The following is a 12,966-nucleotide window of genomic DNA, read 5'->3' as shown; positions in this document are numbered from 1 at the left end:
CACACACAAGGTCTGACTATAAATGAGAGTTTTCTGTTTGTCCTAAGTTAATTGTAGAGTTTTAGAGTTTATTTTTTCCATATGTGTGTCATATGTGTAATAAACTCAGCATGTATTTAAATGGATGCTTTGATGTTAGCACAGTTGCTTGTAATTAGCTAAGTGAATTGAAATGAACATACAGAAGTGCCAAACGAGAGTACTATGGAAATGCCGTTTAAAAATATGCAGTAATTTTACAGCTACATTTAGTTTAACTATGCCTATTAGGAGTTCTATTAATTATTGGTTATTAATGTTGATTTTGTCAGTTTACAAGCATAAGAGATGTATGATACATCTCTGTCACATAACATATAAAGATACATTACACATGAGTACCATGTTGAAAATTTGTAATATATTATCAATATGTTGAGTTGCAAATAAAAATATATATTTATGTTTTGGACACCTTGGGGGCACTAATAGGAGTCACTCTGTAATTTGTTACATGAGTTCAAATTTTCTTTAGTTACGCTCAATCAAAACCACAGTTTGGAGGAATTGGGGAGCACTTCATGATAAAAAGAAAAAAAATCTAAGATAGAGTAATAAAAACAAAATAACTACAGGGCTTTTTAATTGTGTAAAGGCTTTAAACACCCGATTATATTGGGAAAAAAATTACACATGTGTTTATTCCCTAAGCATCTGTGCATTTTATTGTAACATATTTACCTGTATATGTGCTTAGGAGAATTACTAGGCTTATTTTTTCTAGCCTGGAAAAACTAATTAACATCCATATGTCAAAGAAAAAATTTCTAAGAACTTCTTTGAGAAGGTTGGGGATAATAAGTCCCCCAAAGTGCTTTCTTTTAAGGTTAATCTTTGCTTAAATTTTAAAAAGTTACGGTGAGTTATAGACAAGGTAGTCTTTCTTTTAAAAAAGAAAGAACAAAAGGATAAAAATTGCTGAAAATCTGAACACCACGTTCCTATTCACATCACTTTAATAATTTATCGAGTGCAGGGCCAACAGTATGAAATTTTCATGTATAAGTATCATCCAGCCTCATATAAAAGTAATACATGAAAAATAAGGGCAAAGATAAATCACAAATACCAGTAATTCTTGGCAACAGCTCTCTAAATTATAATAATAAAGTGCTAGTTATAAAGAAAAAAATAAGTATTTTTGGTTCTAGAAACTAAAGAATTTTATCATTATTTGTAGAAATTTTTAAAACTTCAGAATTACATTATGAAAGGCAAAAATGGATGACAAAAAGAAATCATTACTGCTTTAACTTCAATTGGGACTAAAAGTAGGGTAAATCAATGTAAAATTATATTTTTCTTCTTTATATTCAAGATCACTAATTAAGAATTTGTGTTTAGCATAGATTGAAGAGTTTTAAGGAGATTTCAAAAATACTGTTCAGGACCTCATCTCAGGTGTTTATTCTGACCTAGGTCTCCAAGTCTCGGGAAGGGTTTTCACCTAAATAAGATATGTAAGATTCTACCCTGATTGTTAGTGTTTTTGGAAATGCTCAGTGTGTGTGTGGGGGGGGGGGGAGAGAGAGAGAAGAGACAGAGAGACAGAGACAGGGAGAGACAGAGGAAGAGAGAGACAGACAGCCCTGGGGCATAAAGGAGAGAGAAAGGCAATGTGGAGGGATGGAGAAACAAAAGATTTACATTCACCAAATGCTGTCATTTAAACTTACTTCCAAAGGGCTTAATTTTAAAATAATAAATTCACAAACACATTTGACTACATCCGTTTTATCTCCTAGGAAGAATTTAAAAGAGGGAAAAACCTCAGTGGCTCTCCTTTTATTACTGGTGGTGCCGGAAGATAAGACTTAGAGACTACATGTGGTTCAGCTGAATCTCTGAATGTGTAATAAATATATCATAATAGTCTTCCACAGACCCTCGAAAATGTTTTAGTACATCATTAAATTTTTCATATAATGGGTTCCCTGCACCTGTCACAATTCCCAGATCATACTCACTTTTTCCTCTCCTTTCAGATGGAGACAAAGGTGGGAGGGCATTTGCCAGGGCGTGCTCCCCCTGTTTTCAGAGGTGGGCTGATCCAGGGCTCTTTGACCTTTTTACTGTGATCTTTAGCTTAGTCCTCCATCACCCTGCATTTATTTAGTCCTCTGGGGAGGCCATTCTTTCTGCCTCCTTTGTCCCCCAAGGAACAGTCCAAAGCCATATAAAATGAAAAAAAGGAGTAATAATAATAATTTTTTGAAAAGGGCTGTGATGATTGGTACAGCAGATGTCAGGTTAAATGCATTCCATAGATCAGCCTGCTGGGCATACTCCCAGGAGACTACACCCATGCACCTGGGGCTTGGGAGTACCACCGTAGCAGTGCCTTCCAAGAGAAGGTCAAGCCCCTGCCACTGTGTCAGATCTTCCAGGAGTTGAATGCAGTGTGTCCAGGATAAAAGGAGCATGGCTTCCATTTCTTAGAGCCACCTTTTACATGCCACGTAAGGTGCGGTTCTTAACCCACCCCCACTTTGTTTAAGCTTTCTCATGGGTAAAAGGGTATATTAATAGTATTATTTCTTAGGGATATTGAAATGATCAAATAAGTTAATTCTTATAAGACTTACAACAGTACCTGGCATATAGTGCTCAAATATTGTGTAGCTGTGATGATGAGGATGACGATGAGGAGGAGGAGGAGGAGGAAGAGGATGGAGGTGACTTAAATCTGAGGGTAAAATGCTCTTAGAGATGCTCTAGGTCAGCCATCTAGTAGAGACTTAGGGAAGCAGGAAAGGGTGAGTGAGGTTCATTTAGCAGTGCTTCTCTAGAGACTGACACTAGGTGGGCAGCCATATCCTTCCTCATCATGCCTTTTTTGAGTAGCTGTTAGAGCACATAGGTAAGGCATGGGTGATCTCTCTCTACCCTTCACAAAGGGCTAACTGGAGTCTATTTGTTTGTGGTCTCATTATTTAAGATCTGTGTGTTTAGTTCACTGCTACTTATTCATGCACTCCCTCAGTGAATCCTGACCTGCAGTCATTTCTTTTACATATTTACTGGGATTTTTTTTTCTCAGCTATTGTTGGTTTGGGGATATTATTGAAATGGCTGGCTTAATATTTGAAAACCACATAAAACCGTGTCATAATGGAATTAATATATGTAATGAGAAGTAGTTCGAGGATTGTGTTCTTATAGAGATTTTGAATGTAAATTATAATGTATTTTTAGATGGTCTCTATTTGGTACCAGGGCTAGTGGCACTTTAACTAAGGAAGAGTCAGTAGTTGAACACACCTTGTTGATGAAATTTTGTGGCAAATAAACTCAGTTGATTTCATTTTCAGAGTACTATGTTTGTTCCTCAGGCTCTTTAATCTGTTCTGTATTCAAACACAAATGAGTTTCTGTTCATAAGGCAAAATGCGGCAACATTTTTTTTTAATATTGACAGTATTAGTTCTGGTGCTTTTCATTTTCAAAATATATAAAAATAAGAAATGGAAACTCTTTGCAATAGGTGCATCATCACTAATACTTAATTTCAACATTTTTGCAATTTGCTGTCCTCTGATGTTTGTCATCTTGAAAAAGATGGAAACATTTCAATTATTATAAAATATGTTTCTTTTCTGCGCATATTAAAGGTCTTTTATATAAAGTAGTAATGGAGTATGCTTGAAGTGATCAAAATTTAATTGCCCATAGAGTATTTGTAAGCCAGAAGCTTTAGGATGAAATGCAAACAGCATTAAATGTCTAAATTTATCTTCTTCCAGACTTTCATCTTACAGTGATTTTCTGGAAGAATGGTATTAGGGTCTTGTTGGGAACAGTTAATAGAAGCTGTAATAGATAATAACTGACTCTGTAATTAGTCATTTCAAGACAGAGGTACTCTTTGAGCCACTGATAAGAATTGAATTGTAAGGCTACATCATGTTTTCATTGAGCTGTCACAACCCAGCAATCCATATTCATAGACTCCCAGTGCTAAGCTCATTGCCAGTTTAACACAGATGTGGGAGAGATATGTACAACCTCCTCAGCCTTTTGATCCCTTCTTATTTTTTATTTGAGGAAATAGCAGAGTAGCTTCAGAGTGAGGATAAGGGTGTCTTAGTGACAAAATTATCAAATTAATTTGGTATGTACATAAAATATGTATATATATATATACACACATATATATATTCACACACAAAGTACATATATGCAAAAGAATCACTCTTATGGTTAAATGTAAAATTCAACAAAAATTTTCTTAGATATTTCTGATTTTTGAGCACTACAATAAAAATACTGCATTAATTTTTATTTTTGCTTCCATTCAGGAGAAACCTCTATTTTCACTTTCCTCAATGAATAACAGTGGTCCCTTTTTTCAGTAGAAGAGATAGAGATTTTACACTTTTAGTTACATTGGCTATACTACATTCTCAGTGATATTTTATTTTTATGTTATTTTATGTTGTAACAAACATTTCTGTATGGTTGAATTTCTAAAAATTATTTATTTAATTTTTAAATTTTTATACAATTTTAAAGGTTACTTTCCATTTACAGTTATTACAAAATATTGGCTATATTTTCCTGTTGTATAATACATCCTTGAGCCTAACTTACACCCAGCAGTTTGTACCTTCCACCTCCCCATCCCTATATTGCCCCTCCCCCTCCCCCACTGGTAACCACCAGTTTGTTCTGTATATCTGTGAGTCTGCTTCTTTTATGTTATATTTACTAGTTTGTTGTATTTTTTTAGATTCCACATATAAGCGATATCATACAGTATTTATCTTTCTCTGTCTGACTTATTTCACTTAGCATAATGCCCTCTAAGTCCATCTATGTTGCTGCAAATGGCAAAATTTCATTCTTTTTTATGGATGAGTAGTATTCCATTGTATATATATATGCCACAGCTTCTTTATCCATTCAGCTGTCAGTGGTCACTTAGGTTGTCTCCATGTGTTGGCAATTGTAAATAATGCTGCTAGAAACACTAGGGTGCATGTATCTTTTCAAATAAGTATTTTTGTTTCTTTTGGATATTGTATGGTTGAATTTAACAACGCTGACAGACTAACCAGGGGCTACAGGTAGAGATAAGAGGAAACATTTGATGAAAGGGAAAGAATAGGGCAAAGAGAAGGATGTCCCTCACATTGTTTCAAAGTCAAAGTGCCTTGGTGTAAAGTTTTTGTTGTCTTGCTCAGATTGCTCATGGATTTGCTCCAATGCTCTCGTCGACATAAACATGTGGGCTGCAGACATTCTGACGTTTCCTACAAAAGAGCAGGGAATCAAAACTGTGTCAGGTGTTTCTTAAATACAGAAATTAGACCGATTATCTTCTTGAGTAAAAGGGACCTGGTGCCCAGAAGATATCACTTTAATTTTGTAAGAGTCTGAGCAACATTTCCTCTTTTGTGAAAACAGAGACCAGTTACCAACCAGTTCACGTATGGATTATGCATTACATCTGTTTAGAGGAGGAAAGGGAATGCTTGTTCCACAGTGTCAACAGTGGAGCATTTTTCCAAAGGCAAATCTCATTTTTTCCCTAAAAAGTAAATTCCCAACTCCAGCAGGCAGAAAAATAGATGATAATCAATTCATTTTTAACAGGGAACTCTTTCTTTAGTTGATGTCTATAAACATACAGTATCTGAGAACGTATGTATACTGAAGTTCGTTTGCCGTTTTAACAAATGTCTTTGGCTGGTCTCTGAGTCAGTTTCTGTCTGCATTGATCTGTCTTGCACTCTGGAAAATGTTTTAAATATAGAAATAGCCAACTTTTCTCTGTTTTCTTTTTTTTCCCCATGTGGCTTCTCCAAGTGGGATTCATCTGACTGACAGTCTGGGATTCATAATCTACTTTTCCTCTAGAAACAAGTTGAAGATAAGACAACCTGGCTCTACTTTTCTATGAATGAGCTATTCATGAATAAATATTTCCATGCATATTTATTGAACACCCAAAAGTGTCAGGAATTGTTTCAGGTACTTGAGATACGTTACTGAAAGAAACACTCAAGATGCCTGCTTTGATGGAGTTTACATTCTACAGAATGAGAATGACAATAAACATAATCAACAAAAAATACTTTAAGTAAATATATCAGTATAATATATCAGTATTAGAAGGTGATAATTATAGAAAAAAAGTGGGGATGGGGAAGTTAGAACAAAGTATGGGGCATTGGAAATGTGGATATTGCAGAGACCGGGGGCTGGGGCCTGTTTGTGATTTTAAATACTGTGGTTAAGGCAGGCCTCATTGAGAGGGTGACATCTGAGTTGACTTGAAAGAGGTGAGGGAATTGACCCTTCACATATCTGCAGAAAGAGAGTCCCAGGCAGAGAGGAAAGAGCTAGTGCAAAGGCTTGGCATATCTGAATAACAGCAAGGAGGCCTGTGTGCCTGGAGTGGGGTGAGTCAGGGGGAAAGCAGAAGGTCATGGGAACAGAGATGGCACGGAGGCAGATCACATAGGACCTTGTTGGCCACTGTAAAGACTTTGAGAGCGTCAGAGAGTTGTAAGCAGGGGAGTGACATGATTGGATGTCTAAAAAGAAGTCCTCTGACTCTTACACTGAGATTAGGCTGCAGAGAGAGGATAGAACCAGGAAGACCAGATTGATGTCTAATGCAACAACGGGAGAGATGATGGTAGCTCAGAACAGTGTGGTAAGTGGTCAGATTCTGGATATGATCTGAAGGTAGAGCCGGCAGGATTTACTGATGGACTGCATTCAGGGTATGGGAGAAGGTGATTCCAAAATTGACTTAGAGGTTTTCGGCCTGAGCAGCAGGAACAACGGTGCTGCCATCAGCAGAGTTGGGGAAGGCTGCAGGAGACGCAGGTTTGCAGGGTGGGCTGGGTGTTCAGTTTTGGTCGTGTTGAAGTTGAGACGTCTCGTGGACATCTAAACGGGGGTGTTGAGCAGAAGCTTCATATATATCTGGAGTGTATTTATAAAGAGGTCTGGATTGGAGAAAGAAATTTGAGAGTAGTTAGCTTATGGATGGTATTTAAAGCCAAGAGTCTCTAAGAGTAGTAAGTGTTTTTCTTACGAATTTCTTTTTTTTTCAAGTCATTTAATGTTTAGAAACGATTTCTTGCATATGTAAGCCCACCTGCTCTTGAGGTTATCAGATAATAGGTACTCACATCACTACTAGGAATAGAACCAAGCAGAGAGAAAACCTTGCTCAGTCTGACATAGCAAATTAATAATATTGGGAATGAAGTCCAGTTCTCTTATTCATGGGCTGTTTTCACTAGGCCTTGCTGCTTCAGCACCCAAGAATCTAAGTAAAGAAGAGAACTGATCTGAAGCAGGCTCCTCTTACGGTGTGTGGAAGAATTAAGATAGAATTTGCTTCATCCTCTGGGTCTGGAGAGGCACTGGGTGGTAGGTGAGAGGGGAGGTCTGGAAAGGATTAACAGTCTGGTTGGATATCTAAGGGGCACAGTAGACCTTGGCCATGCTCAGTTTCCAAATGAGTCACAGGCCACCCAGATAGCTTACTAGATGTACATCTCTAAGCTATTGAAACTTCCCTAGATATGTACAAGCCACCAATAAATTGAATTTATCAATTGTCACGGTAGACATGGCAGGGCTTATGTTTTGCTGGGAGGGACATAGCTGTTTGAGGCCAGAGCTGAATAGCTGAGTAGAAGAAAGATTGAGAGCTGCCATGCATGGTTCTTTTCTTTCTCAGCCACTTCTCCCAGAGTGTTTAGCGTCTGTTTTAAATTAACATTGAGCAGATGCTTGAAGAGTATCTTTTGGAAAGACAGTTAAACTAATAACAAGCTGGGGATGCTCATTTATCTTGGGCCCATTTGAGATCACAGCTCAGACTTGAGTGGACTGTGGTCGGAAATGAAGTAGTGGGTGGGAAGGGTACATGGAGAATCCTGGCAGGCAGTAGGACTCAGATGTGGGTAGTCCAATGATTGGACATACCCAGGCATCTGGCGAGGGAGCTGCCAGGAGGTCTGTACAGGACCCCAGTTCTCAGGAAGGGAGGAGCAAAGCAGGGCTTCCAGGTCTGAAAAAGGGCAGGGAAAGGTAACTGACTTTTATTGATTCATTACTGTGTGCATGATAGTGTGTTAAGGATCTAGATACATTGATAGATAATACGTATTTGTCTTTATTTCTTACAGTAGACCTGATAGTGTTATGATTCCCTTTTGTATATGGGGAGTCTATGACTCACGCTAAGGTCACACCCTGGACAAAGGTAGAAAGAGGTGAGACTCAGATTCAGTTTTGCCTCAATCCCAAACACATAAACCCTTACATTTTTCAGAATCTTGGAAATAGGAACCAGAGTAGAAGCATAAAGGAATGCAGAGGAGTCCCCAGGGGCTGCATTTGTGCATGAACGTGGGATTGGTGCGATCTTGCTGGAGTAGACTGGAGTGGATTGAGAGGAAGTAGGTAAAAGCAAGGTCCCGTGGGTCCACAGCAAGACTCTGCAGGTTGGGTCTGATTTGCTGTGAAGGACAATCTGAGACACAGCACTTGAGTTCAGTGGTTAGTATAGGCAACTTAACAGGAAGTAACCTAATTCTAAACCTCCCGGATGGGGCACAGAAGCAGTTTAAGCACTTTTTACCTCACTGAACCAAAGGATGAAGGCAGCAATACAACCAACTGTGGGAATCTGGGGTGAGCAGAACAGGGGGCCGACGACTAGGGTGTTATTCTACAGACGAGGAACTTTAGACTCTGAGAGGTGAGGTGGTTTTGCTGGAGAACAGGGAGCAGTAGATGAGGGCCCAGTACCAGATCTCATCCCTTATCTGGCCTAGGGCTTCACCCACCGTGCCATAGGTGACACCTCCTGGCTGCCTTGGGCCCTCTTCCTTGCTGGTAACAGTGATAGTGGCTCCTGTAGCTTTCGTTTTGCTTTTCAAATACTCCTAATGCATGTGAATAATGTGGGAAAGAGGTTATTGAACAAAAATTTGGCCACGGCCACTTTGCCACTTTGGGATTTGGAGGGGGCTGGTAGGTGTAGGTCAGGGAGAAAATGGGAGATAAGCCAGGTAAACAGCATCAACAAGTTTTAGATGTTATCACATGGTCCTGGACAAAGTTCTTAACTGCTCTGTGTCACAGATTCCTCACTTGTATCCTGAGAATGATTACAGTACCCCCTTTATAGAGATGTTTTGTTAATGAAATGACATAATACATGTAAACTACTTATCTCAGTGCCCTGCTGAATGGTTTTCATGTGGTTTATATGCCAGCACTCAAAATACTAGCTATTATCTTATTAAAGGATACGGAGATGATTTATTCCAACATCCAATGCCATTTTGGGGGTAGCATGATGTCCGGCTGTTCTGTTGATACGTGTGTCTTATTTATGTTTTATAATATGGATGTTTAAAACCATTCCACTCTACTCACGGGATTTCCTGGAGTTTAATTTAAACTTTCTCATCACAGTTAATGTAACTCTGGTCAGTCTCGTTATTGCCAGCAAGCATTTATGACAGCCTTGCACTGTGTACTACCAAAATAGTATTACCTTCTCCTGGCTGCTTCCTACAAATGCCTTCATCCTGATGTAATAAAGGCAATGCAGGAGAAAAAATTATTATGTCAAGGAGGAAATTAGGATCAACTTTTAGGGTGGTGAGCAAGATACAATTTTTTAATAAGCCAAACCTGAGTAGTGTACAGATACACTTAATTTGACCCTTTTTTTCCCCAGGAACAGCCTGATTTTCTGGTTATAAAACCATCTGGACTCCTCTTGTAGACTTTGTACTAAAACTTAAAGCATGTAGTGGTCTCCTTTCCTGTTCTCAAAGGGAGAAGGGCTGACTGTCTTCATGCAAATTAGTCTACTTTTGTTGAAAGACTCCAGGGGACTCATCTATGAAACATAGAGTAACAATAAGAAATGCAGTGCAGCTTACTATTCGGCTTTCAGCTGATGTAAGATTGTTTCCCACAATATTGAATATTAAAAAAAATAAGAGTGTTTCATCACAATGCCAAAACTCCAGCAATGCCTTTGACTGCCTTCAGGGGTGGTGATGGAGGTGGGGAAACTGACTATTCAGTACTATATTATTTTCCGATGATTTTGCACATAGCTAGGGAAAGTGTAAATGAATGCAGAAAGGTGGGACTGATGTACTAAATTTAGGACCAGCAATTACAGACATTGGAGTTCTGAGCTTTTGTTTTTTTTCTTTTTCCTCCTCTGTAATTTCTAATATAAAGAAAATACTAAGTAGGGATAGTATAAAAATAATTTGTTAATAATGAGTAAAGATTGTTTTGACAATGTCTGACACTTCAGAAATGTATCTCATTATTCTGACTGTATTAATTAAGGTTTCTTTTTTTCCCCTGTATTTCAGTGACAATTTCAACAAGCACCTTCTTTGATGGCTTACTGGTGACAGGACTATACACATCTACAAGTGTTCAGGCTTCACAGAGCATCAGAGGGTCCAGTGCTTTTGGATTTGGTAAGCTATCCTGACATAAGAAACCCATGACTGTCTACATTTTATAGAGTTACAGGTCTTATTTTTTGGAATATCTGTTTTAAAAGTATTTGACATTTATTATTTCAGAAAAAATAATCTGAAGTGATTTTTGTGTGTTTGCTTGAAGTTAGGTGAATTGAAATAGATCATGTAAATATGCAAACAACCATGAGCTTGGTGTTACGGTCTTTCTATCCCTCTCCGTGTACTACTGCTATTACACTGGGTCCTGTGGGGTTTGAGTAGATTCCTGTGTTCTGTCATTTAGGTTGCTGGAATTGGAATTCATTCTGATGCCCATGCATTTATTCAGTAACCTGTTTTTATAAACAGTTCTTAAAATCCTGAATAGAAGAAAAGTGTCAATTGTTTGTCAAGTAAGCATCGCACACAGTGGAAGATAGCAATGATTGTTGAAATGATTACATTCTGTGAGTATTCATGAAATAATGTGATTTAATATTTGAAATACTTATATGGAGTCTTTGTCCTTAAACCAGAGACCTGGAAGGTTACTTAAGTGGAGAGGCCGAAGGCTACATGATGGTCACTGATCACAGAGGATTCTCGATTTGGAAATCTAGAGTTTACCCATAACTCGATAAACATGCCGAGCTGGAATTAAGTAGACCCTTTACAGCATCAAAAATGCAAATTTAACATACCAATTTATATAAGACATGAAATCGCTGATCCTACTCTAAGGTTAGAAAACTGCACAAGACTTCCTCCATTGATGTGAGAAAGACAAAATTGCATTATCTAAAGCAGCCACGTGTTCACCATTTTACTTTTTCTGGGATACTTATTAAATGAATAAATTTTACCTACTTTTGATGTACGAAAGAACATCTCCTCTATGTTGAGTCCCAGCAGAGCTCTACCCAGATGACTCACTGCTTGATGTCAGAGCAATAATATTGAGGCTGCATTGTTACCCTACTGGCCCAAGATGAGGTTCACAGCCTCAGGGCTTAAAGGAACCTAGAAGTCATTTAATAATCCTGTTAAAATTATTTGACATTGAGGATTTGCCCCATTTTAGATACCAAATAAGCTTTTATAATCTGTTGGTAACTACTTATAAGGTCTAATCCTTAAGGAAAAAAATTTAAGTCTAAAAATTCCACTCTTTTAGCCTCACCCTTTCTGTACTCTGTAAAAGTGAAAGGTCAGCTTACAATCATATATATAATATGTGTACATAAATATATGACATACTACGTGTTATGTTACAATAGGATTTCCAAGTAGGGTTACCAGATTTAATAAATAAAAATGTACAAGACATTGGTTACATTTAAATTTTAGATAAAAACATTTTTAGGATAAGTATGCAGTATTTGGGATAAGATGTCCTGGGTTCTCCCTTAACCCAATGAAATCAAAACCTCCGGGAGCCCGGCTTGGCATTGGCTCCCCAGGTGATTCTAATGTTTACCCAGAGTTGAGAACCACTGTACTGGATCAGTCCAGGGTCCAGCATCTTCAGCATCCCTGGGAACTTGTAAATATAGAGTTCCTGGCCTTACTCCAGACTCAGAGAATCAGATACTCTGGGGGGTGAGATGCAGTGATCACTTTTTAATAGGGACTCCAGGTGATTTTGATACACACTAAATTTTAAGAACCACTCATCTACATTAGTTAAATGGGAGGGACATTATTTAAATAACCATGTAAATATGTAATAGTACATCTTGCTAGGGGCTAGGCAGGAAATGTACTGAGTGCTGGGAAAGGGCGTGACAGAGAAAGGAGATCTAGTCTGGAGTAAAATGACATGTAGTTTGGAAAGGCTTTCCTGGGGCAGTGATATTGAGCTAAGATGTGAAGGATGAGGAGGAATTAGTTCGCTAAAGGTCTGTGGAATGTGGGACACAGCATACCTGAAGGAGAGAACAGTAGATGCAAAGGCCTCAGGATGGGAAGAGGCTGGCTGTGTTCTAGGAATGGAAAGAACACCTTGGAGTGGCTGACCTGGAGCAAGAGGGCAAGAGGTAAGGCTGGATAGGACACCAGGGCTAGATCATTCAGGATCTTAAGCAGAGAGTGCCATTGAGGGTTTTGGGCTTGAGGAGATCACTCTGGTGTCAGTGTGGAGAACAAACTGTCGGGTCAGCAGTGGATGCAGAAAGACTGTTCTGTGGTTAAAGGTCTGATGTGACAAGGCATGGAAGGAGTTCAGGTGCAGGCTGGCATCGGCCAAGCCTGGACCGGAAGGAACATATTAGGGGGGGATAAGAGTGTGGGCCGTGCAGTCAGGCAGACCTGCTTGCAGATCCATACCCCGACCTTCGTTAGTCATGGGCCTCAGCCACGTTGCTTAAATTCTCTAAGCTTAAGTTCCTCATCTATGAAATGCTGATGACAATGGCAAAATACTCAGTAAAACTAGGTGTTCCAAAATTATAAATCT

The 12,966-nt window shown here is 38.6% G+C and overlaps 1 protein-coding gene across 1 annotated transcript in view; it reads left to right on the top strand.

Annotated features, from left to right (window-relative positions):
* The window catches only part of RELN (reelin), a 525,441-nt gene that overhangs the window by 67,000 nt on the left and 445,475 nt on the right, over positions 1-12,966 (top strand). The window contains exon 2 of the mRNA XM_082631643.1: positions 10,416-10,526. Coding sequence (XP_082487769.1) covers positions 10,416-10,526 — 111 coding nt within the window. The remainder of the gene's footprint in view (positions 1-10,415; positions 10,527-12,966) is intronic.

This window comes from Mesoplodon mirus (genome assembly GCF_964341445.2).
Source record: "Mesoplodon mirus genome assembly, chromosome: 9".
Lineage (NCBI taxonomy): Eukaryota > Metazoa > Chordata > Mammalia > Artiodactyla > Ziphiidae > Mesoplodon > Mesoplodon mirus.
The sequence above is the reverse complement of the archived record's forward strand: the minus strand, read 5'-3'. Positions and strand labels throughout refer to the sequence as shown.